This window comes from Miniopterus schreibersii, assembly GCF_964146895.1.
Source record: "Miniopterus schreibersii genome assembly, chromosome: 3".
NCBI classification, from domain to species: Eukaryota; Metazoa; Chordata; class Mammalia; order Chiroptera; family Miniopteridae; genus Miniopterus; species Miniopterus schreibersii.
Window position 1 is genome coordinate 74,344,270 of NC_138103.1, and position 27,765 is coordinate 74,372,034.

The 27,765-nt window shown below is 39.2% G+C and overlaps 1 protein-coding gene and 1 long non-coding RNA gene across 7 annotated transcripts in view; one reads left to right on the plus strand and one right to left on the minus strand.

The window, feature by feature from the left end:
* The window catches only part of KIF2A (kinesin family member 2A), a 66,455-nt gene extending 58,635 nt beyond the window's left edge, over nucleotides 1-7,820 (minus strand). For 2 of the 5 annotated variants that reach the window (XM_081133180.1, XM_081133183.1), the window contains exon 1: nucleotides 7,409-7,771. In XM_081133180.1, coding sequence (XP_080989306.1) covers nucleotides 7,409-7,472 — 64 coding nt within the window. In that variant the 5' untranslated portion in view covers nucleotides 7,473-7,771. Of the gene's footprint in view, nucleotides 1-7,408 lie in introns of all 5 variants that reach the window. The other 3 variants (XM_081133179.1, XM_081133182.1, XM_081133181.1) reach the window with 3 other exon arrangements.
* Nucleotides 7,821-7,924: 104 nt separating this feature from the next.
* Nucleotides 7,925-27,765, plus strand: part of LOC308555385 — a 231,784-nt gene continuing 211,943 nt past the window's right edge. For both annotated transcript variants that reach the window (XR_013998537.1, XR_013998538.1), the window contains exons 1-2: nucleotides 7,925-8,492; nucleotides 14,741-14,847. This is a non-coding gene — a long non-coding RNA (uncharacterized lncRNA). The remainder of the gene's footprint in view (nucleotides 8,493-14,740; nucleotides 14,848-27,765) is intronic.

Below are 27,765 nucleotides of genomic sequence, written 5' to 3' on the forward strand. Positions count from 1 at the left end.
TTCAAAGCCCCACAAGTGATTCTAAATGAGCAGCAGCCAAGCTTCTGAACCCTACTAACCCTACCCAGTCTAAAAACAGAACTCCTACAACTACATTTTTTCAATATGCTCTCTAAATATATCCATATCCCACACCCCTTAAATACACTTACCACATAGCCTTGAACTAATGCATATAATTTAAATACCAGAAATTGGCCTTCATAAGGCTTAAACACTTATACAGTAGTTTATATACTCTAGCATTGGGTTCCTCTTCTGTAAAGTGGGGACAATACCATCTACTTTACAGGGTAGTCATGGAAAATCAAACAAGATACTGGATATTATACATTTAGCAAAGCAACTGGCTTATCAGGGCACAAATGTTATATAGCCCTTCAGGTATCAAGAGTAACACCTGGATTCACTTTCTAAGAAACAAACAAAATTCAAGTGGTAGTATAGAAGTTATCTGGATTAGGCTGAGTAACAGCTTCTGGCCAAGAGTTATAATCAAAAGGGTCATTGTTTGCCCCATGTATACACTCAGAAAATTTTACCCTAAGTATGTCCCACCACCATCCTGTCTTTCCTTTAATGTGAGGAGGTGGTTCCCAAATTACACAGAAGCACCAGCAGCTGGCTGAATCTGTTCTCATGTGCTGCTTCTCTGGTACCTGTGTTTACAAGCCTCCTAGCCCAGGATTATCTAGAGAGAAACCTGCTGCCAGAGGCTGGTCTGCCAGAAACTTAGAACTGAATAAACCTATTCCTTTAGATATCAAAACAAAGATTAAACATTTTCAAGTCAAAACTCAAATGGGTATTAGAAAATAGAAAATAAGCTGGTAATGACAAATAAGGCCCATTTCATTTGACTGACAGGGCTACCAGGACTGGTGGTGTTAAGAATTCTGAGGCTGAATATGGGTTCATCAGGAAAACACACCATGAGAAATAATGGATACTGGTCATGGGTAGAAGAAGTGAAAGGGACAACATGTATGACATATACTTTCTATCTAGAACTCACAACTTCAGGACTAAAGAGTCCAACCTAAAAGGGAGTAATAAGGATGCATACAGAGAATGGCAGCATAACTCAATCATTGATTTAGCTGCTTTGGAGGGCAGGAATTGTGTGTACCTCATTCTTTTTTTCTATCTCCAGCACCTGTCAGAACACTTGCTATATAAATAGGCTAATAAAAGTGCATTTAATTAAATGTGCAGTAACAATACAGAAATATGAGGTGCTCTTATTTTGTGATATGGTATAATCATTTAAGGTCTACTCATCAAAATACCCCCACACCCCAGGTAAAGCAAGGCCCATTTGACTGCAAGCTTGATTGTAGTGGGTAGTGAGAGAAATAAGTAGTACCAAAAATGAGAAAGCCTTAGGCAAAGACTTGCTTTAGAAGCATGACTTTTAAAAGGGACACCTTCCCACTCATTTTACTCTCAGGAGATAGTAACAAAAGTTAACTTAAACTTAATGTTAACCAACAATGAAACAATACTGCACTTTGTTTAAATTTTCACTAGACAAATCCCAATGACCATGAACTTGAATTTATTTAGCTCTCTATATTAAGTACATGGCACAGCATGAACTATGTGTAATCAAGCACTTAAATGTTTCATATGGTGAGGTTCTAATGTCTACTTTCACTTAGGCACTATAATAACATTAGTATTACTTATATCAAAAGAGATGGTTATGTGATGAAAAGGCAACTTAACCTATACTTGCTCCAACTGGACAAGAGGGAAAATTAGTTTTATCTAGGGCTTAAAAATTGTACCTATTCTTAAGGTCAGAACTATGACCTCAAAACACACACTTTTAAAGATTATTTTAGGTTATAGGACAGAAGTGTTAAAAGCAAAGAGGGGGCTGAATCAAAAAATTAAGCTTTGCAAAAGATTCATGTAATTTTAATGACAAGTATACCTGTGACTAGAAAGAATGGGTCCAGATCATGCCTCCTTCCTTAGTTGAACAGATACGGGTTTAACTGGCTCTTTACTATTTTTTCCAGTTTTTAAAAAAATTATGACACATAGCCCTGGCTGGTTGGGCTCAGTGGTTAGAGCTAGGCCTCCGGACTGAAGGGTCCTGGGTTCGATTGCAGCTAACAGCACATACCTCTGTTACAGGCTCGATCCTTGGCCCTGGTCAGGGCAGGTGCAGCAGGCAACCAATCAGTGTGTCTCTCTCACATCGATGTTTCCCTCCCTCCCCCCTCTCTGAAAAGCAATGGAAAAAAATATCCTCAGGTGAGGATTAAAAAAAAAAAAAAAAAAAAAAAGACACATAAAACAAGTTGACACATAGCCTTTCACCAGAGTTCCAAAATTTTTGTCATGAGAATAAAATGACCGAACAACGAATATAGATTCCTAGCTTTCTGTGGTAATTCTGGAAGCACCTACTGGCTGACTACTGAAAAGGGCTTTAAAAGCTTAGTACTTTGCTTATTCTTATAGTCAGAATTCAATTTGATCTCACCAATTTGGCAAATTTTAAGCAATGTTATCAATTAATTGTAGGTTTTCTGAGCCTCTGATGGTAGTAGGAAGAAAGAATTTTACTACAGGGGCTTTTGTATCTCAAAAAACAAAGGCCCTGGTCAGGTGGCTCAGTTGATTGGAGAGCTGTCCAGTACAGCTCAAAGGTTGTGGGTTGGGTTCCTGATTGGGGCACAAACCTAGGTTGCAAATTCCATACCCAGTCAATAGAGCATATCCCTGGATGAGGATTAAAAAACAAAAACAAAAGTACACACAGTGTATAACTTCACACCATCAACAGCAAACATCTGCCAGCACTTGAAGGGAGAGCTCGGAGTGAAGGTCCTTAGTCTCTGGTCCAGGCTATGCCCTTATTAATCATGTCATGTCACCTTGGCAAATAACCCAACCTCAGATTCACTTGTATAATGATGAGTCAACTACCTTCCTACCCTGCTTACCTCATCTGGTTTCTGTGAGGATCCAATTAAAAAACCTGTTTGAAAACTACGAAGGCCTAAGAAATACATATATGGGACCATTACTGTGCTATTCATCACGTAAAAGGAAATTATTAATCCACGAATTCCCCATTCCACTCACTCTATCATCAATAACATAATTGTACTTAAAGAACAACTATATTGCTTAGTGGTTTATTTTTATTAACTAAATTCATAAAATCCATTCTCCAAAAGCCTATATAATAATGACATGTAAAGATGAGCTAGCAGAAGAATAAATGTGGCAAAGTAGGTAAAGAATTGGGCCATTTAAAATCTTCTCTAAAGATTGCCTGTCCTATATGCCAAGATCCCCAATGAATCCTTTGAAATCTTCAATTTCCTCTGGATTTCACATTCTTAATTAAAGCACTCTTTTCACCAATGTTTAATTAAGAAACAGGAATATTTTCCTCCCACAATTTTGGGTTTTGTGACCTTTTAACCATCCCATACCACACCACTTTTTATCAGATCATTCCAATTGACCACTATAAAACTGCTCTCTAGTGGCTTTTCCATGAATGAGAAGCAATTTCCTACATCTTGATTGGGCTGCAGAAAACTATATATGGTTCCCAAACAGAGAATTTGCCCTTTACTGTCACAATTCTTGATAGTCTGGTTTCTATGCTATGCAAGACAAGCTGTAAATCTTGGCAAGTCACTTAGGTTACTTGGGACTGAGTTCCCACATTTATAAAAATAAGAACCAGATTAACTCCAAGGATCTTTCTGGTTGAAACAGTCTGATTCTCTTCAGATCATGTATGTCAATAGTGTGACTAAGAGACCCCAAGAACAATCCCATCTTAATTACAGCTTCTAAATATTCCAAACATTTCTCATCCCTTCTCTAGTCCCCAAAGGGTAGTCATAGTTACTGCAGAACATTTAGAAAATGTTTTAACAGTACAGTTTAAAATTCCCCACTAAAGACTATCTTGCCACACAACAGTAAGATTGTAGTTTAGTTTTTAGAGTCACTGGATTCTAAAAAGGAAGTGAATCAGAAAGATAATAGGAAGATATATATAAGAAAATAAATTATACATGAGTGTCCATTTCCAGAAACCAGTCTCATTTCATACCATGTTATCTCCTGTAGCTGAGAGCAATTCAGAAGCCCAAGCCTTAACCTCCGGCACTTCTAACCTTACAATCCAGAAGTTGGATTCACCTTAGCAGATCACTGACTTTCAGTCAGCTCTGGGAATCCTGAACTAAAAGGCCTATATGGCATGTGGGGGGCTAGAGCATCCAATAATGAATGATTTACTCAAAAACTACATGCAAAGAACTCTGCTAGGCACACGGGGGATATACAAATGAATTCAGGGAATTTAAGAGTCTATTAGTATTTTAATCCTGTAACACACTGGTTGAAATGGTTGTGGGTAGCCTTCTGCCCTTCTATTGCATTCTCCACTCCACCCCTTCACTAGTGCAGTTGAAACAATATTAAGAGAAATAAGCCCAAATATTAATACTTAAGGAAATATGCTCTCTCATGAGTGATACCGAGTGACTCAGAAATTCAGAGGCTAACTGGCCATTTGCTTTTAGTAACCAGAGAAGACTTATTGGGATTAATTTTGAGCAGGGTCTTGAAAGATAGGAATAAACCCATTTTAGTTTACCTGTTTGCCCCTGTAATATGTTTTATTAATAAAGAACACCACAGATGGGAGAAGCATGCTCTAAAACAAGGACAAGGATCACCATTAGCAAGCATCAGGTCACTAGTTAATAGCCTGGAGCAGCCTTTCTTCACTCATGTGATCTCCATTGTCTCATGCAATCACACAATCACAATAGTGCTCATCCAACTACAGTTTATTTTTGTTACAATAACCACCAGTGTTTTGCTAAATACAGATCTGCTATATAAGTGGAAGGAAACAAAACAGCTTCTTTAAAGTGAAAAAGGCAAAGTTTAAGGGGAGTCTCCCAGACATCAATTTTCACTGTGAAACACTACCATCCAATGCAAATAATCATTCTCTTCAAGTTCTCTCAACTCCCACCAAACACCACCATGCATCTGAGGTGCATAAATATGTACATGACTATAGGTTAGGATAATACACATTGTATTGACTCCCATTTTTCTCATGGGCACACTGCTTTGAAATCTGATTTTAGGTTACTAGCACTTAGGTAAGAACACAAAGCTCTTACCTGGGTTTCCAGTATAGGTAGAAGATGAAGGCTGAAAGAGTATTAAAAAGCTCTATCCTAGAACCCTAAAAGAACCTAAATTGTTTCAAAAGTCTCTATCTTAGAATCCTAAAGGAACCAAAATTGTTTCAAGTCCAATAGATTTCAATAAAAATATTAGTCCAGAAATATAGATATAAAACCTTCCAAATGTCATGATACTGTTTGTTTTTCTAATAGGTTTTAAACAAACATCTATAATCATAAAGGCTTAGAATAAAGAACGTACACATTTTATTTCATTCCAAAATTTTATATATGCACATCTTACTTCTTTTATTATTTTTTTTTATCCTCACGCGAGGATACTTTTTCCATTGGTTTAGAGAGAGTGGAAGGGAGAGAGAAACATCAATGTGAGAAACACATCCATTGGATTGGCTGCCTCCTGTATGCGCCCTGACAGGGGATCTAGCCTGCAACCGAGGTACATGTCCTTGGTGGAACTGAACCTGCGACCCTTAAGTCTGTGAGCCAACGCTTTAGCCACCAAGCCAAACCAGCTAGGGCTGCAAATATATATATATATATTTTTTAATTTATCTTTATTGATTTCAGAGAGAGGAAGGGAGAAGGAGAGAGAGACTGAAACATCAACGATGAGAGAGTCATTGATGGGCTGCCTCCTGCACGCCCCGACAGAGGAATGAGCTGCAACCAGGGCATGTGCCCTCACGGGGCATAGAACCTTGACCTCCTAGATCATAGGTCGATGCTCAACCGCTGAGCCACCCTGTCTGGGCTAGGGCTGCAAATCCTACTTTTGCTAGTATACAGTGAACCTGAATTCACCTAAGAAATGACGGTAACAGAACTGCTTAAGGAAAGTAATTTGAAGATAATATAAAGAAACCCCAACCCAAAGGAGACATCTCTTCCGCACCAGTGTCACTAATAACTTCTAAAACTCTAAGTAGTGTAATTTATCTTTTCACATACAGGATAATGATGCTTCTAGTTGTTAATACAAATTATCTCAAATATATTGAAGAAAATCATTAACTGTATATAGATCTTCCAATATATCACAAATATTAGGTGAAAAAAATCAATCTAGTTTCACATGACTTGGTCAAACTTGATAGAAACCAAGAGGGTGGGGATGTGATAGCAACTGATGTCTAGCGGATAATAAGCCATAAATTAAAGGTATGGTTGTAAGAGAGATGGAGTCAAGAACACCGCACACCTCTAATTCATTCTCTCCATGCGTCTTCTCCTTGACAATATAAATTATTTCCAAGCCTGGCTGGCGTCTCACTCCACACCCCAACCTAGTGACAGAAAACATTTTCCCCAAGAGGAGCCTTCAGAAAGATACATAAGCCTAAGGCTTTCCCCCCCTCTGATTAAGCATGTAGCTGCACCTCGCCTTACACTTCACTCTCAGTTACCTCTCCTGAGGGTGTGAAATATCCACATTCCGTCTCCCACCTCACCCTCTCAGTAGTGACGGGCATAGACTAGGCTCATTTCTCCTTCCCTTTCAGTCTCATCACCTTTGAGAGGCTAACCGAATACTTCTTTCACCTGCTCCCCCACCCTTATTCACAGCCGATCACATTCTCCGCATCCTTCTTCCAAGGAAGGGGCTAGCAAGAACGAAGGCATGTTCGAGAAACCAAAGGCGAAGAACCGTGACAACCACACAGCAGTTTAAACCAGCGGGGCTGGCCTTCTCCCTCCACCTCGGCCTCTGACCAGCAGGGTGTTCTGAACACAGAAATCACTGGTCTCCACGCTCTCCCCAGCCCCCAGCCCTCAGAGATGAGGCCGGAGAATGAAAAGAACCGAGTGAAACGCGAGGGTGGGTCATCCGCCACCAAGCCCGCTGCCCCCATCCCCCCGCCCCGGACCGGAGTCCCCGGGGAGGATGGAGATCGCGGGAGGAGAGAAGGGCCCCAGGCCCGGGACGCCCGCAAGGACTCGGACCGCGACACCCCGGCCTTGGGCGCCAGCCTCCCCTCGGCCCAGCCTCCCCCCACGCCCCGCGCGGCACTGCAGCGGCACCCGGGTGGACCCCAGGCCGGCCTCACTAGCACACACGCCGCACACAAAAGCGCCGCGGCCGCCGCCTTCCCGCCCCCACAGCCCGGTGGAGCGATCAATGAGGCGGCCGGCGCCCGCGTCCCTCCGATGCACATCCGACTACGGGGCCCGGCCGGCAGGGCGGCGGCGCGGCTCACCATCGCTCCGCTTGATCTCCACGTAAATCCCGATCTGGATCTTGCCGAAGTTGGCCGTTGCCATCACCTCATCTGGAGCAGCGGCGGCGGGTCCGGGGAGGGGGACGGGAGGGCGGAAAAGGCGGGGAGGGGGCGGGGTGGGTGCGGGAGGGGGAGCGGTTGTCCGCGGCCGCGCTGGCCCTGGCGACAGCGTGAACTCGAGCCGGGGCTGCGAGAGCAGCGGCGGGCAGGCAGGCGGAGGCCCCGGTCCTGCAGGCAGGCGGGAAGACGCGCACGCCCGGGCGTCGGGGTGAAGCCAGGGCCGGGGCCGTCAGGCGGCGCGGGGGAGAGTGGGAGGGCCCGCGCCGCCCGCCTTAAGCGGACGCTGGGGGGGGGCGGGGCGCTGCGCGCCTGCGCACAGCGCGCCGGCCGCGTCTCTTCCTCCTAGACCGGCGTTTCCCGGCTGCCTCGGGGCGGCCCCGCCCAGCTTCGCTGCGGGGCGGGCGGGCGGCGGCCGCGGCTTGGCAGGCGGAGGGAGCTGAGCGCGCGGCCCGGCCCAGCCCCCAACGAGCCGGCGTCGAGTTTGATTTTAGCGCGCGGTCCGGCCGAGGCGGCGCCCCGCGCGCCCGGGCCTCCCTAGCTCCGGCTCCCGTGAATGGCGCTTTTGCCGGAATGGATTGCGGGCCTGTGGTTTCAGGACTCTCCAAGTGGAGCACGGGGCTAAGGGATAAGAATTTCGGGGCCGACCACTAACACCACTGACTCTCTTTCATCTGAGGGTCACCTCTCTGGCCACTTCGAGGTGGCTAGCCCAAGTAACCAAGCCACGGCTTCCCATCCAGTTATGGAAGAAGGGAAGAAACACCTTTGAGGTGTCACCCACCCTAAGTCGGACTGAAGATCCGCTTCTTCAGGGCCTTGCCTTAGGTTCCTGGCCACGCCAAAGGAAGCCCTGTGGTGGCGCGGCCTGCGCTGTTCCATTTGTGATGCCTCTGTCGCTGGTGTCCTGCCTCTGCTGTAGGGGTGAGGACTTTGTTTGCCCCGGCCGTAAAGCCAGTAACTATGATTCAAGGACAGAGGGCAGACACGTAAGATTGACACTAAGGTATGTGCCTTTTCTTCAGAGTCACTTGACTAGTTTGACCACATCAGCGTGTGGAGAGCGAGACTCTGGGACCATGGAAACTCTTCACAGCACTATGTGAAAACCAACAAACTCACTTTTGCCTCCAGTGTTGGGACTTGATATGTGGAAACACACTTTTTGGGCCCTACTTTCTCTAGTCATCGTTAATATCTCTGTAATAATAACTAAAAATATACAGTTTTTAAAATTTTAGAAACTGGATATGGGTGTGTTAAGTGCGTATGTGTATATATATGCATACCCCTAGAGTTTTCAGCCTAATATAAGTAAGTCAAGTAGACTCAAAAAGTAGTTAAAAGACTAGGGCTCTGTGAAGGCATACTTGTGAAAACAACAGCTTCTTAAATCCATTCTAAAGTTGGCATAACTTCCGTGGAAAAAACTCTTAGAAGACAACTTAGAAAATAACTTCTTTTAAATTCCAGAAATGACATTACTGTAAAGCCCACTTCAGGACCTCTTTCAAAATAAGATTTGACCAAACCAAGTTTTTATGTTTCAGTTTTTAAAAATAGTCTTAGGAGTTTTATCTATACTCTTTGAGCTCCTGTCTAGTAGAACTCATTTTCTGATGTCTCTATGACTGAAGTTTAAAGCATCTATTTGCTTACAAATTCTTTAAAGAATGCAAAGAAATCAAGCTATACAGCTATTAACTTTAAAATTGCTTCATAAAATATGTTTTGTCATGGTTGCTGACACATACCTTGTACCCTGTGGGTTATGTAATTAAGAAGTCTAAACCTTTAATCCATATACAAAAGTATTTTTAAAATATGTACATCCTACTCCATAAAAAAGCATGAGACATGCAACTTGTCAAACACAAAAATCTTTCCATCATAGCTCATACCCAAAAGGCTTGTTTTTTTGGTACACCCCAGCATATATATTTACATAACTTGCATCTTAGACTTCTTTTTCAAAAGATCTCCTGAAGAGCAGCCATAAATAAATGCAATGTGGCTATGGTTTCATCAACATTCTGGGTCAAGCATTCTGACTCCACCTCAGGCATTAGCAAGGTATATAACTCTAGAACAGCGACTGGCCCATAGTAGGTGCTAAGATATTTCTTCAATGAGTTAACTTTGTAAACTGCTCCAAATCTCCGTTACCTCTTTGAACAGCCTAGAAAAAGAACTTCCATTGTCTCAGCTGCAGAAAGTTTTTGTGAGGGTCAAGTTAAATAATAAAATATGATAGTGCTTTGATATTTATAAAGCATAGTACCTATTAAAAACAAAGTAAAACCATCCTATAAAAAATACTCCAGTACGCTAACCATCAAATCATTAATTAGAATTTTACATCCAGTGATATAAAATTAAAAATCCTTTGCAATTTGACTCTGGCCCTCATCAACTCATATTTGAGAGGATAGCAAGAGCTTTACAGACCTGTTTACATTCTTTTATCTACTCTAGTTCATCCTACCTTAAGTGACAGAATAATCTTGCTTAAGGATTTCCACCAAGTCATATCCTATTAAGAGTGGTTGCTGTTGACCTATTCTATTCTGAGTAGATAAACCATTAAAAAATAATAATAGTTATTGTAATCCAGCCAAGCCAATCTCTTTGTTATGGCTAGATTTTAAAAAATATCTCTCTGCTTTGGAGCCATTAATACATAAACTTTAAGAGATTATTCTAAGCAAGAGGCCATTAAGGTAGTGAGTGAGGTTTGAGGCAGAAGCCAGCACTCACTCACCTTAACCATTAGTTACCTGCTCCTTTGGGAGAGAGCAGAGGCACAACTTGACTCCAGTTCTAGCTCAGATTAAAGGTACTTGTCTGCATCTTCTTACTGAAATTTTTCATTCAATGTTTGCATCTATTGTCAATTACTTGCACAAAGTTTGTGGATCAAGGATCAAGTGGAGAAAATGTGTAGGGTGGGCAGAAACTTTCTTTGACTTTATTGTCCACTTTCTGCTCTGGACTCTTTGAATACTTTTTAGTTGTCAGTGATTTACATTCCTATTAAATTTACTCATATTTTAATTCTAATTAAACTGATGTAATTTCACTGGAACTTATTTTAGTCCTTAGACAAATACATTAAAAACACCTGGTAGATAATAAATCCCAATCCCAGTTCTAAAATATCAACTCTTTTCTTCTCCAGTGGGTTTCACTCCACTGCCTGCAAACACGGTCAGGCTCCTGTCTCTTGAAAAAAAAAAAAAATCTCGTGATCCTTCTCTTCCCATTTAAATTCCATTCTATTTTTTACTTTCTCCTCCCTGTCAAATTCTCAGATGTGCTTTGAATACCCACTGCCTTGATCCCCCATAACTCATTTATTTCCTAGCCCCTAACTCTGGATTGAATCCTCTACTGAATTGTATTTTTAAAAGTCAACAATTGCCTTCCAATTACCTCATTCAGTGGACATTACCATCTTTTTTTCGCTTGAATTCTTTGAAGAAGGGCTTACCTGCTCTCCCCAACAATTCCTTGCTCATTCCTGTCTCAGTTTCTGCTCATATAGTAAATTATTTGCCCTTGTCTTTTCCTTTCTGTTTAAAGCCCTTCTGTCTGGCAAGGCACAGCTGAAGTCTCCCTTCTTTATGAAGCTTATTTTCACGCAATCTAACATATAATGACTGTCCTATCTGGTTGATTCTCCCCCAGCCATGATCATCAGAAGCACTGAATTTTAAACTAATACAGAAGCGCACACCCTACTGCAGGCCTAATGGTTTAAAATCTCCAAGGGGAAACTTAATGTGGTCAAATTTTTTAAAACTCATCAGGAGATTCTGAGTTGTACATACAACTGGTTCAAAACTATTGATCCCTGAATTCCCATAATTTAATATTTTCTATACATTGGCCACTTAGGGACTGGGTACTGAATAGACACTGATTATTTTCCTAGTCCACCTTTTTCATTATAATTCTTTCACTTACTGTATATACTTTTTGATAGTATATTTATGAAACTTATTTGATAGTATACTTTTACTTTACTGTTTGATAGTGTTGGATTGTATTAATGTTCAGCTATTGGTAGAGAGCTAATGTACAAAGCCTTTTAAGGTCCATATAGGACGTAGATCTATATAGAAATATAAAATATGGTGTCATATTCAATTATCTGCATTAAGATATTCCTAATCTTTATAGTTATTAATGTAATGGTGGATTAATTTTAATTTACATGACTAATTCCTCTCAAATGTAGGAAGTGTAGAGGTTTCCTCTTATACCAGATTTTCAGTAATTTGAGGAGTGGGAACTCAGATGTACTAAAAAATGTTTTTTGAAAAATTCCATTAAACATGTTTAATTATACCTGTATAATTAATATTTTAAAGAAAGTATGCTGTATATACTGCTCTTAAAATTTCTTTTAAAGTACATTTTGGACTTCTTTCCATGCCAGTGTTGATAGATCTAGCTCTATTTTAATAGCAGGTATTGCTACTGTACATGTGAATAAAAGAGGAAAGTGTAAGCAAACAAATATTTAGATAGATATTTGGGTTGTTTCCATTTTATCACTTGCTCTTATCAACAATGTTGTATATATACGTTTTATACAGTTGTGTGAATATTTCTTTAGGATAACTTAGAAGTGGAATTTCTAAGGCAAGGATAATCACATTTACTATTTTGGTAAAAAAGAACAATTTTTAATATTGTTTTGATGTTTTTGATGTTACATATTATGTTTCACACACGATTTGAACTAACCATAGTATATCATCATCATTTTTATTATTAATCCATGCACTGACACACCTTCTCTCATTCCTGTAGATTTCAAAATCTCTAACCAAATTCTTGGCCTTTACATACTGTCTTGTTCTGACTTCAGGCTTATGTACAAACCCTGCCTCAGCACTCGCTCCACACCCCTGCTCTAAATTCACAACCCAATTTCTGTAATTTCCCAGGGCTAGCTGTTTTTATGCCTCCCTTGTACTCAGTCACCACGTCATGACTGTAAATCCACCCCATAGTCCAGGTTCCTATAATACAATTCCACCCACATCCTTGTCACCTACTCTTACACACCTGGAACAATAACAGACAACACAAGCAATATGTAGTTAAGTGCTAATTGTGTGGTACAGGCTCTAAGCAAAGAGTGGAGGACAGTCAATGAGATGAGAGCAGTTAGGGAAGATTTCCTAGTATTAAATTTTTTAAGTGTTTTTTGTTTTATTTATGTTTTGAAGTTCTGTTTTTAAAAGGGAGTAGGGATCAAGAGGGTGACTTCAGCTAGGCCCTGAAGATGACTGAGATCTAAATAGGCAGACAGCAGAAAAGAAAGCAAACAAGACAAGAAAAACCATAAGTAGGATGTTTTTTACCTGGCTACTTTGATGCTGCCATTTTCACACCAGGTAGGACAGCCCAGTTAAGATGTAAAAATCATGGTTTCTTTTTAATTTTTTAAAATTTTTATTGATTCAAGAGCGAGAGTAGAAAGGGGAGAATGAGGGAAAGAAACATCAACTTGCTGCTCCACCCATTCATGTATTCATTCATTGGTAGCTTCTTGCATGCACCCTGACCAGGGATTGAACCCACAACCCTGGCACATCTGGACGATGCTCCAACTAATCGAACTATCCAGCCAGGGCAGTGGTTTCTTTTTTAAATTAAAGTAGTGTGTGCCACCAGACCTCTATGACTTGTATTCTATCCCTAACGCTTACTCTAAATATGAAGAACTTCCACTTTCTAGTTTAGTCACTTTTATATTGCTTGACCTTTAAGTTAGCATGTATTATTTTTGTAATCAGATTTTTTTTCTCAGAGTGTATGATAACAAACATGAGCCAGTTTACAGGAGGGAAGCTGAAGAGACATATCTGATGAGAGAAGTACACATTGAAAGAAAATTTCAGAGCCCACCATATAATTATGGTAGGCTTTGAAAACCATGCAGAGATGTTGACCTTTGGTAGGGGCATTAATAGGGAACTCCTTTGAGAACAGGCATGACATAACATCATAGAGCAGAATCATGATGTGATGGAAAAGCACAGGCTTTGAAGTATGATTGACCTGATTTCAAATACCAGTTTTGCCGATTCTTATGTGTATCTTTGGCCAAGTTAATGACTTTTCTAAGTCTCAATTTTCTCATCTATAATATGGGGATAATACCTATGTCATAGAGTTTTTCTAAGCATTAAATAAAATGAGGTAAGAGCTATAAAGCACTTTGCACAAAGTAATCCCTTGATAAATAGTTGCTATAATTATTTAAGAGATATTAGTATAGAAGTATTTTGTTGAACAGACTGGAGGGAGAAGAGTTTTGCATCAGAACAATCAGTGAGGAGACTCATGAAAAATCCAGATATGAAGTTAGTCAAGTTTGAATTAGTGGGATGGCAGGGAATAGGACAGGACAGATGAACATAGAGATATTAAGACTGGGCTGATTACATATGAATCATGGAGGATAGAGTACTGTATGCAGTGCTCTGATTCTTAAAAATGGAGGACATTGTTATTACCAGATATTGGAATTTTTCTGGTGTACAATACATGAAGTAGGAAGTAGTCTTGATTGGCATCACTATAAAATGTAGTTTGGGAAGCAAGAACCAGGCAAGATGGAAGTCAAAGAATGCGTAGAGACATACATTAAAGAATACAACTTCAGACAACAAGATTTTGTTGGAATCTAGTATTCTAGTTTATTAGCACCAAGTGGTATTATGAAAATTTTATAATCTAATTTAATACCTCTAAGGAGAAATTGACTACCAGAAATAAAAATTAAAGTATATTTTCACCTAAAACCTCTTTCAGAGTTCAAATTCTTATATACAAAGCAAAACCAAATTATTTGAAGCTGTATATCATTTTATTTTGATAGAAATCCCAAGTCAGATAAATTAAATAAATAAATAAATAAATAAATAAATAAACCTACATCAACTTTTATTAAGGTGGGATCGTGACTCTTTCTAAAATCTTTAATAGAAGTAGCATTTTCAGTCCTTACAAGTTGAAGGGTGATACAAAAATGTCACCTGTCATGGAAAAGTGAAGATTTGAAAATCACAAGTATTCCATAAATGAGTGACAGAGACTGCTTATCATCCTCCCTTGACTTAGTGTTGCCATGTGACTGAGTTCTGGCCAATGCAATGTTAGTAAAATTAATGTGTACCCTTTTAGGACATCAAACCTTCCTTGCATTTTTAAAACTTTTCTTTCCTTATCTCTCAGCTGCAGGACAAGTCTCCTAGAAAAGGGTGGAGCCAAAAACTGGCCAGAGTCTGGATCCCTGAATAACTACTCCTCTCTCCATTGAACTGTGAAGCACTATGGAATGAGTAAGAAGCAATTTTTGTTGTGTTAAGCCACTAACATTTTGAGATTTTTTTATTACAGAAGTTAGTCTACCATGTCTGATATATAAATCATCATAATTTAAGATTATTAAATGATAACAGAAAGCGGTGGTTTGATTAGGACCAAAAGAATTTTCACAGGTTAGGCTTCCTAGGAAGCAGACTCTGAAGTAGAGATTAGCATGTAGGAAATTTACCGCGAAGTGTCTTTGGGATCCACACCTTTGGGGTAGTGAAGAAGCAGAACTAGGTAGAAGGAAAAGTTGAACTGTGAGGCACTGACAACAGAGGCCTCTGTGAATTCCATGGGGAGCTTTAGAGCTAAGATTTTCTTTCAAACTTGTCTCAAGTTGAGATGAGGGGGCAATTGTATCCTGCACATGGGCCACTTTTTGCATATGAGCTCCGTTGGGGGAGGGGAGTGGACCTTAGGTGAGGCAGCTTCCTTTGGTAGTGAGCAATCCCTGAGGAGGAATTCAGCTGTAAGACCTTAGTAGCCAAAACTCCTGCATTTAGGGAAATCAGTGTCTTGGTCATAAATGTGGATCTGGGCAGTGCAACATGCATCCACTTCAGGAATATTCTAGAAGCTGGTTTGTGAGTGGCAATATGCTTCTAATGAATAGGCCAAAGAGCTATTTATTATTCATGAAGAAGACTGCCTACTGAGGCCAAGGAATAAGTAAAGTCTGTATCACATGCCAAGGAGTTTAAGAAAATAATTAATATCAAGACACTAGGATATAGTTGATGGAAGAAGCAAGAGAATCTTTCCTGAGGTTCTAACTGTGAGAGAGAGAGAGAGAGACTTGGCTAAAGATAAGCTCAGAAATAAAATACAGCTTCCAGTGTTTCTCTCCACTGGCTTTCTGATGATAACAATCAAGTTTCATTGAAAACCAGTTGGAGGCTGATAAAATGATCAAAATGAGGTTCACGGAGGTTTTAAAAACTTGATTCTTAATACATTTTTAAAGATGGCACTCTTTCTCTTAATGACTCTTTATTATTTGCCGTAAGGGGATAGAAAAGTTGTCCAAAGATAAACTCCATTTGGAGCTTAAGTCTAATGTTTTTAAGTTACATTCTGAACTCTACTTGCTTCATAGAGCCTGACTGAGTGAGGGGTAGATTGGTTGATGGCAACATTGCTCCAGGGGTAACAAAAGAACTTCAGTGATGGGGTATATACCCTTCCCCTTGAAGTTATTAACATACCCCCAAAACAAAGGAGTAATATAATTGTCATCTGTACTCCCACCACCTCTTATTAATAACTAAAAATTAGGGAAGGGACGGGGTGGAACGGGTTATTGGGGAGAAAAAGGGACATCTGTAATATTTTAAACAAAAATAAAATTTAAAAAAAATTTAAAAATAAATAAAAATTAGTTAATAAATATTTTATTCATAGTCAATCCAATGATCTTTTTTACTTATAAGTATTTTTAAATTATTGTCTTTGTTGTTTTTTATATAAAAAATCATCGGTTGGAATCATAATCATAATCTCATGACTACCTTCCTAATTCACATGATGACATTTAGATAACCTTTACTAACTCTTAAGACAAATGGTGAAAAAGTGGGAACTTGCCCAGGAGAGGAAAGCCCCCTGAGAGTTCAGAGCTACAGAAATAAGCCCTCAGGCCAACTCCGTGGGTGCTGAGTTGATCTAGTTCTTGTTTTATTGGAGTGCTGACTTCAAAGGAAACTTCCTGAAACTTCACAAATACTGACCTCTTTCAGAAGCTGGTAATATGAAACAAAACAAAGTTTCCAACAACTCAGTTGCAATGAATTGTACTTGAGAACAGACAGTTCCTGTTAGAAGTAACTGTACCCTGTCATGTAACCCAGCAAGCTGTCCTGAATCACCACACTTGAGAATTTCAGGTTTGCTTTTTCTAAGTTTCCTATTCTAGGGAACATCAGTCTTTTCAATGACTATCTCTTTGAAACAGAAATCACAGGGCTTACCTGGGAAATAAGGCATCATGATATTTAGAGGTGTGTGTGTTTGTGTGTGTGTGTGTGTGTGTGTGTGTGTGTGTGTGTGTAAAAATGCTAATGAATATAACTATAAAAGGAGGGGTTTAGGGTACTTCAAAAAATACTTGACCAATTTTTTTTTATTAGATAATATAGACTATATAATACTTAGTAAACCTGCTACCAAAGAATTCTTTGCAAACTATTTTTAGAATTGAGGGTCCTAAGCAGTGAATATCTGCAAAATTCTCCTTGAAAATTATTCACCAATTCAACAAACATTTACTGACCCGCTGTGTGCCAGGGATTATTATAGGGGATACATCAGTGCCCAAAGCCAAGATCCCTGTCCTCATTCTACTGGGACCTTATGTCCTATTGGGGGAGAAAGAAAAGAAATAAAAACATAGTAAGTAAGTAAGTGATACAGCATAGTAAAGAGTGGTAGGTATACTGAAAAAAGAGAAGGTAGAGCAGGATGAGGCGGATCAGGACTGTTGGTGGGGCAGATAGTCTACAGGATTAAGCAGGGTAGTCAGGCAAGGCTCATTGAGGTACTGAGTTTTGAACAAAGACCAGAAGGACATGAAGGAGTTTAGCTCAGTGACTATGTGGGTGAAGGACATTGCAGCCTGAGGAGCAGCCACACAAAGGCAGTCTCTTGGTTTGAGGAAGAGAGGAGTGAGCAGAGGGAAAAGTCAAGCTGTGATGCCAGGACCAATCCCTCAGAGTTGTCTTGAGTTGGGCTGAAACAGTCACTGGATATAGGCCACCCCGGAATGGCAGTGACCTTGATCAAAGTAGCTCTCTGCAGTTGAAGGGACTGAGAGTGGTGGGCTGTCTACTGACATCACTCCCAACAGCCTTCATTGAAGGAATTGCTGGAAGGTACATCTAAGTATCAATCCCTTTGGCATGCCCAAGGTCACCTGTGGTCCGTGAAGGTTGGTCTAATTCCAGCATTCCAACCAGCTACAAGAAGGGGAAAAAAGGGAATGTAGTTGTATACACTACTTCTGTTCATAATCTGTTACTAGAACCTAATCAAGGAAAGCTAAATTATGTGGCCTTTATTCTTGGTGGCCTGGGACAGCAAACAAACAAACAAAAAGGATGTCAAAGTACAACTGACCGTCTCTCCTGCTGTCATACTCCCCATTTTTGTATGGAAGAGAATGTGGCTTCACCACCCAGAAGACTGAATGAAATGCAATACTTGTAGCTCATTTAGGATTTTGTGCTTTGGGTTTTGGGCAAATGAGAGGTAGCAAAGAAACTATTTTCTCTTGAGGAGGTCATAGAAAAAGAAGACTTAAGGGAAGGAGAGTGACAGCAATTATACGATGAGGGGAAGAGCCTTTGAAGTTTGGGAATTAATGTAATCAGATTTGTATCCAGGAGCTAAGATCATTGAGGTGGGACTTATGCAGCATATATTACTATAAATTGCTTTCTTTTTCTTTTTTTTGCTTCCATTTTATTCTATTCTATTCTATTCTATTCTATTCTATTCTATTCTATTCTATTCTATTCTATTCTATTCTATCCTCACCAGAGAATATTTTTTTCCATTGCTTTTTTAGAGAGAGTGGAGGGAGAGAGAGAGAGAGAGAGAGAAGCATCGATGTGAGAGACACATTGATTGGTTGCCTCCCACACACGCCCAACCAACTGGGGCCAGGGATGGAGACTGCAAGCAAGGCACATGCCCTTGGCTGGAATCAAACCCAGGACCCTTCAGTCCTCAGGCTGATGCTCTAACTACTGAGCCAAACCTGCTGGGGCAAATTGCTTCCTTCTTGACCTCCTCCCTTGGCTTGCCTCTTCTGATTTCAGCCTTCTTTACTGGATCTTCCCATTTTTGACCCTTTAATGTTGGTATGCTCCTGGGTTCTGCCCTTAGTCTTCTTCTCATAATGAATCACAATGCATTTTTTCCTTTATTGAGTCATGTAACTCTTTGAGAATATGACGACTATCAACCCCAGAAAAATGTCCATCTGAACACCACCGTTTTATTGAACAAAATGAACTCGATGGATTACATACTTAAACATTTCATTTTTCTTCCATCTCTGTCCTCTATTGTGCTATATCAGTTCCTCCATACTCCCATACTAGGTAGGTCCTTTATGGTATGTCAAGAACATCCCACAGCATGCTGGACCCATTTAGTTAGTAAATAGCAGTTGAGTCCACTAAAAACTCCAATTACATCTCCACCTTTCCACCCACTGAGGCTTGACTCATGGTCCAAGGACCTGCAAAGTCAGCTCTTTCACTCTGCCTCCCTTCCCTCTTCTGGAGATCACTAGGAGGGAAGGGGACTGCCTTGTGTAACTTGTCTCCCTCTGGCTCTGTCTGGCCCTGTTCTCTGTGTCTAGACTCTCTAAGGTGATGGCCTCTGCTTTGTAGATGGCAAATGAAATTTTCTCTAGGTACTTTTCAGAGTCATCTTGGCCCCCTCTAATGCTAAGGACCTCTTTCAGCCAATCGATGTTTCTCTCTCCCTTACTCCTTCCCTTCCTTCTCTCCCTTCTTCTCTCTCTAAAAATCAATTTAAAAATCTTTTAAAAAATCTGTTTATCCTTCAAAACCTTATTAGACTTTTCAAATAGATAGATGTATTATATCTGTATCTATATCTCTCTTTCCTTATATATTTGGTCTTATGCAACTGTGGGAGCTAATTAAGCAGTCTGTAAGGCTGTTGTCCCTGCTGATACTTAAGGGAAAATGAATATAAAATAGGAAAGATGATTAAGGACAGGCTGGAATCAATAAGTTTGAGATGCAACCCCACAAGGATGGACAGAATCCTGTGTTTGTTCTTGTTGCCTCTGATCTGGGTGATGAGAGTATCCTGCAGAAGCTGGGGCTCTTCAGCACAGAGTTAAACATATGCTCTTGGACCAGGAGTTGGAGCTGAAAGAGGATCCAAGGGAAGATAGAGCAGTTGCAGGCCCAGCTGCTGCTTTCCTATGACCTTTGAAATCTTTCAAGAATCTTTCTTGTGACCCACTCTATCTGGACACAAACAAGAAAGTGAATTCTAGGAAATGTCTCACTTAGCCAAGTTGATAACTTAAAAAACCACCACACATTGATAATCTGTTTTAGCCAGTGTGGTGTCATTGGTAAGTTGACATTTACCCAGCAAGTAAAGTGAGGGATTGGGCCAAGAAAATAAATGAGAGATGACAAAGATATGCAAAGGCCTTGAGGCAATAATATCAGGATGGATGACTGTGTAGAAGAGTTGGATATCTATGTCAAAGAAAGGGCGAGATCCAGCTGAGCGTCAGGAATAGTTGGAACTAAGTTCCTAACATCCTTATGGCTTTCTCCCTGCCTTTCTGTTTCTCTCTGTGTCAACTTCATCCTTTGTCACTTGAGACTAATATTCTTTACCTGGTGAAAACATGTTCACTGATAGCATTTAAGTTTTACATCTTAAAATTTCAGCCATCAGAGACAAACTATCTTCATGTTTACTGAGATAGGTCATCATCAGATTTGGGAGAAATTACTTATTGACATAACTTGAGTTAGTTGTCCATCCTTGGACCAATTATGTGGTACCAGAGGGTGGGGTATGGTATTAACTATCTGTTTCTGCATAAGAAATTACTCTAAAACAACAGTGAACATCTGTTGGCTCACACAGTTTCTGTGCAACAGGAATTTAGGGGCAGCTTAGCTGAGTGGTTCTATCTTGGGCAGAGGCTGGAGGGATCTCTGATGAAGTTAAGTCAAGGTATTAGCTGAAGCTGCAGGCATCTGAAGGTTTGACTAGGCTGAAGGGTTCACTTCCAAGGGGCTCATTTATGTGTCTGCTAACTTAATACTGGTTGTTGGCAGGTATTTTAGACATCTTTATAGAGCTGCCTGACTGTTCTTACAACATGTCATCTGGCCTCATCCAGAGTGAGTGATTAAAGGAGCAAGACAGAGGCTGTAATTTATTTTAAAAATTTATTATTCTATTTATTTTTAATTTTTTATTGAAGTAAAATTAGCACATAACATTATAAAGCTGTAATATTTTCTATGACCTAGACATGGATATCATACTGTTTTTCCTTAATATAGTTATAAGGGTTAGCCATAGGTGAGACTCTTGGGGTAATTTGGGGACCTGGATACCAAGGACACTATAATTTGCACAGCTTGTATTGAGTTCCTAGTTTTTGTGGCCAGAGTGGAGATGGGATACAGGATCATGTGAGAACATTCTACTCTCTTGGATGAAGAGAAGAGGCACTTACTATATGGATGGAGAAGGGGAAGGAGAATTGCTAGAAAAATTGGGAGAAGAGTACTGGGGCAAAATGTGTGTATTAGTAGTCAGAGTATTAATAACTCCCTTGTTTATACCTTGAATGCACTCTGTGGTACCTCTTGGCACTACAACTCAATTATTCATTTGCAAATATTTCTTTTCTATTAGATTATGAGATCTCTTCCCTCATCTTTGAGTCTGTATCACCAAGAACATTGTCTGACACAAAGTAGACAACCAAAAATGTCTGAACTGAACTGGGCCAATCAGACAGAGGATATGAGCAAAGTTCTTAACTAACTAAAGGTATAGTTAGGTGAATACAAAGTTAATATCAAATCTCAGATTAGAAAGCATTTCTTGACATTTGAAAGACATATCCTTTAGATGAAATGAGTTAAGAGCTTATGAAATTTGTATCTTCAAAGGGTAGAACAGGCTTAAGGGTAAATAATTTCTATGTTAAATTATTTAAATAAATAAAAATTTATTGAATAAATGAATATTTGGACTTATTTGTTAGTGCAAGGAACAAAAGCACAAGTCAAACTAGCTTAACAATAAAATGAGGGTAGATTTATTAGAAAGTATCTGGAGTAATTAAAGGAATAAAAGAGGCACCAGAACCTCAAGAATAGAACCACAAAAGGAAACCCAGAAAGTCTCCTTTTGCCCCCTCTCTACATCCTCTTCACTTTCTTAGTGCAGAACAGCTTTCTTGTTTGTAATCCACATGTCAGTAGCAATAGTTCTCAACTTAGCATCTATAAATTGCTAACTTAATTTATTTCATTGCTACATCTAATGAAAGGATTTAATTAAGATTTTAATTTCCTTTGCTGACATGTTGAGGAAGGTTTCAGAAGAGATAAACTATAGATTACAGCTTTAACTACATTATTTAGCCATAATGGAGGATTCAGATGGCTTTTATAACACCTACCTCCTTCTAAGACTTTGGTGACAACAGTAGTAGGTTTGCTAATAACTGACATCAGCATCTGGGAGTTTAATACCTATGTTTAAACTTGAATGTTTTTTGTTGCTACCTACTCTTATTTGTTTCATATACTTTGGCACAAAAGAAAATGTTCTCTAAAAGGTGCAAAGACTGCCATTACAAATGTTGTTATTATGGTAAAATAGGAAACAAAACTATTGAATTTGAGGAAGAATATGTTCCTGATCTAGTTTTTAAAAGGAAGAGAAATTATGATCAGAGTGAAGTTATCTCTGTAAAATGTAACTGTCTTAGTCTGTTTGGGCTGCTATAATAAAATGCCAGAGTTTGAGTAGCTTATAAACAACAAAAATGTATTTCTCACCCAGCCGGGCATGGCTCAGTGGTTGAGAATCAGCCTAGGATCCAGGAGATCGTGGTTTGATTCCCGGTCAGGGTACGTGTCTGAGTTGCGGACTCAATCCCCAGTTGAGGGACCGCAGGAGGCGGCCGATCAATGACTCTCTCATTATTGATGTTTCTATCTCTCTCTCCCTCTACCTTCCTCTCTCTGAAATCAATAAAGATATATTTTTTAAAAATGTATTTCTCACAGTTCTGAAGGCTGGCAAGTCCAAGATCAAGGTCTTGGCAAATTTGGTATCTGGTGACAGCTGGCTTCTTAGATGTCTGACTTTTTTGCTGTAATCTCACCTGGCAGAAGGGGCAATGGAGATTTGTTGGGCCTCTTTTTTAAAGGTACTAATTCCATTTATGGGAGCTCTGCCTTCATGACTTAATCATCTCCCAAGGACCTTGACTCCAACTACCATCACCTTGGAGATTAGGTTTTCAACGGATGAATTTTGAGGGAGAGTGAACATTCAAACCATAGAAGTTACTGTCATGTGAATGGCTTCTGATCAGCAGGGATATTGTGTGTGTGTGGTATGGGGACTGGGAAGAATGAAGACTATACTTAGATCCCTTTTCAATGCCCCCAAAGGCAAACATTCCATTATATTGTTTATCACTTACTGTATTCACTACTTTTTAGGTAGTACCACTGAAGTCAGCATTAGAACCAGGAAAACATGATCTCAGCAACACTGGTGTTCTCTGCTCATTCCTGCCTTGTGTGGGCTGAGGGAGGAGGAAGCATATACCAACCTCCTCCACTGTTTATTGAGTTGGCTTATTCATTATTTTTCTTGGCTACCATGTTTTTGGGCTTTCTGACTTTTCGTGTTGCTGGGACTATGTATTATACCATTAGCTCTTTCCATTAAAGTTTAGCTTTCATCTGCAGACTTGTCATTCATTCAGTTGGTTTCTGCTTTGAGGTTCAAATATTGATGTAATGTTCTTCTCAAACTCATCAATGGCATTGTTTACTTCCCATTATAATTATGATTCTATTTCTTTTAAATAATCAATGGTCAACTTCTAAAAGTGAGTTCTATGAATTTTGGCAGATTTACATTTTTTCAATCTTCTCTTTCTTTTATTATCAAAATGCCACACATTTTCTAAAATCTATGTCTTTTCTACCCTTGTGAATATAATGTTTTAAAATGAATGATAGACTTAGAGTGGCTGAGTGGATAAGTAAACCTGACACAAATATATACTGTCTACAAGAGACCCACCCCAGACCAAAAGACTCATACAGGACAAGAATGAAGGGATGGAAAAAAATTTTCCATGCAAATGGAAATGAAAAAAAGAGCTTGGGTAGCGTTACTCATATCGGACAAAATAAGCTTCAAACTGAAGACCATAACAAGAGACAAGAAAGATCACTACGTAATACTAAAGGGATCAATCCAACAAGAGGATATAATCCTGATAAACATATATGCACCCAGTATAGCAGAACCTAAATTTATAAAAAAAACTTCTGAAGGACTTTAAGGGAGAGATCAATAGCAATACAGTCATAGTGGGGGACTTTAACACCCCACTGACTTCACTGGATAGGTTTTCCAGACAAAAAATAAACAAGGAAACAGTGACCCTAAATGACACACTACAGCAGATGGATTTAACTGACATTTACGGAACATTCCACCCCAAAACTGCAGAATATACATTCTTCTCAAGTGCACATGGACATTCTCAAAGATAGACCACATGTTAGGACACAAAACAAGTCTCTATAAGTTCAAGAAGATTGAAATCATTATCAAGCATCTTCTCGGACCATAGTGGCATGAAATTAGAAATCAACTACAATAAAAACACTAAAATTCAAATACATGGAGGCTAAATAGCATGTTATTAAACAATGACTGGGTTACCAAAGAGATCAAGAAATAAATAAAAAACTTCCTGTAAATAAATGAAAATGAACTCACAACAACCCCAAATCTATGAGACACAATGAAAGCAGCCTTGAGAGGGAAGTTCATAGCACTACAAGCCTACCTCAAAAAACAAGAAAAACTTCTAATAGACTCTCTAAGCCTACAATTTAAAGACTTAGAAAGAGAACACCAAGAACCGCCCAGAGTGAGTAGAAGGAAGAAAATAATAAAGATCAGAGCATAAATAAATGACATAGAGACTAAAAAAAAAATATAGAAGGTCAATGAAACCAAGAGCTGATTATTTGAAAAGATAAACAAGATTGATGAACCTTTAGCCAGACTCATCAAGAAACAAAGATAGAGGACCCAAATAAACAAAATCAGAAATGAAAGAGGTGAAGTAACAACTCACCCAACAGAAATACAAAGGATTGTAAGAAAATACTATGAATAACTATATGCCACCAAGCTGGACAACCTGGATGAAATGGACAAATTCCTAGAAAAAGTCAACCTGCCAAAACTCAATGAAGAAGAGTCAGAAACCTGAATAGGCCGATAACTGCTGATGAAGTTGAAGCAGTGATCAAAAAACTCCCAGTGCACAAAAGCCCTGGCCCAGATGGCTTCACAGGGGAGTTTTTCCAAACATTCAAAGAAAAACTAACACTTATCCTTCTCAAACTATTCCAAAAAATCCAAGAGGAAGGAACAGCCAGCATTAACCTAATTCCAAAACCAGATAAAGACACTACAAAGAAAGAGAATTACAGGCCAATTCCCTGATGAACATAGATGCTAAAATCCTCAACAAAATATTAGCAAATTGGATCCAGCAATATATTAAAAAGATTATACACCATGACCGAGTGGGATTTATTCTAAGGATGCAAGGCTGGTACAATATTCTCAAATCAATAAGTGTGATACATCACATAAACAAATTGAAAGACAAAAGTCACATGATCATATCAATAGACTCAGAAAAAGCATTCAACAAAATCCAACACTCATTGTTGATAAAAACTCTCAGCAAAATGGGAATAGAGAAAACATACCTCAACATAATAAAGGCCATATATGACAAACTTACAGCCAACATCATACTCAATGGGCAAAAACCAAAAGCATTTCCCCTAAGAACAGGAATAAGACAGGGTTGTCCATTTTCACCACTCTTACTCAACACAGTACTAGAAGTCTTAGCCATAGTGATCAGATAAGAAGAAAACGTAAAAGGTATCCAAACTGGAAAGGAGGAAGTAAAACTGTCATTACTTGCAGATGACATGATGTTGTACATAGAAAATCCTAAAGACTCCACCAAAAAAGTACTAGATTTAGTAAATGAATTCAGCAAGGTAGCAGTATACAAAATTAACACCCAGAAATCAATGGCATTTTTATATACCAATAATGTAGTCTCAGAAAGAGAAACTAAAAATAAATCCCATTTACCATTGCAACAAAAAATTTAAGATACTTAGGAATAAACTTAACCAAGGAGGTAAAAGACCTATACTCAGAAAACTACAGGACGTTCCAAAAAGGGATAGAGGAAGATAAAAAAAGTGGGAGAATATACTGTGTTCATGGTTTGGAAGAATCAAAATCATTAAAATGTCCATATTACCCTAAGCAATCTGTAAATTCAATGCAATCCCTATTAAAATGCCAACAGCATATTTCACAGATCTAGAACAAACACTTCGAAAATTTATATGAAACTAAAAGAGACCCCAAATAGCCACGGCAATCTTAAGAAGGAAGAAGAAAGTTGGTGGGATAGCAATACCAGATATCAAGTTATACTACAAAGCAACTGTAATCAAAACAGCCTGGTACTGGCACAAGAACAGACATATAAATCAGTGGAACAGAACAGAGAACCCAGAAATCGACCCATCATTACGCTCAATTAATATTTGATAAAGGAGGCAAGAGCATACAATGGAGTAAAGACAGTATCTTCAATAAGTGGTGTTGGGAAAATTGGACAGGTACATGCAAAAAAATGAAACTAAACCACCAACTTACACCATACACAAAAATAAACTCAAAATGGATGAAAGACTTAAATGTAAGACATGAAACCATAAAAATCCTAGAAGAAAACGTAGGCAGCAAAATCTCAGACATCTCTCGTAGCAATATTTTTGCCAATACATCTCCTAGGGCAAGGGAAACAAAGGAGGAAAAGAACAAATGGGACTATATCAAACTAAAAAGCTTCTGCACAGCAAAAGAGACCACCAACAAAATGAAAATTGAGCCCACTGTATGGGAGAACATATTTGCCAATGACACATCTGATAAAGGGTTAATATCCAAAATATATAAGGAACTCATATAACTTAACAAAAGGAAGACAATCCAATTAAAAAATGGACAAAGGACCTAAATAGACACTTCTCCAAAGAGGACATTCAGATGGCCAAGAGACATATGAAAAATGCTCAAAGTCACTAATCATCAGAGAAATGCAAATTTAAACAACAATGAGGTATCACTTCACACCTATCAGAATGGCTCCATCAACAGATCAACAGACAATAAGTGTTGGTGAGGGTGTGGAGAAAAGGGAACCCTGGTACACTGCTGGTGGGAATGCAGACTGGTGCAGCCACTACGGAAAACAGTATGGAGTTTCCTCAAAAATTTAAAAATTGAACTGCTGTTTGACCCAGTGATCCCACTTCAAAATAGACTGATGAACATAATAGATCCAGAGACATAGAAGCATGGAACAGACTGAGGGATTTCAGGGGGAAGGTGAGGAGGGTGGAGTGGGTGGGGAGAGATTAATCAAAGAATTTATATGTTTATAAGCATAACCCATGGACACAGACATGGGGAAGGCCAGGGGATGGGGTGGATGCAGGGTGGAGGGGATCAATGGGGGGAAAAAGGGGACATTTGTAATATTTTCAACAATAAAGATAATATAAAAATAAAATAAAATAAAATGAATGATAGATAAGGTAAATATGCTCTAAGCTTCTGAGTAATTACTCCATGCAGTGTAATCTAGATGAGCAAAATTATAAAGCTTTGTCAGCCAGACAGAGGGACAGACAATGCAAAGGGAGGTAGGGCCATTAAATTGTAAGTCTGCACAAAGATGGGGAGACAGAGTCCCAAACAAACAAAACTAGAATTCACTTGTTTGGACCTGCCTAGTATTAGTCATTTGTCAGCCTGATTATATAGTAGTCAGAAGCTTAGCAGTAACAAATTACATAGTGCTAAGAAATCCTTCAAATGGATTTGTCCCTAAACTTACGGCTTTCTTTGTGTCATTATTTTTGTAGCATTTATGTTGTGGTTTAAATTAATACTTTACTATGTTCTGTGTTTCCTTTTTAAACTCGTTCCCC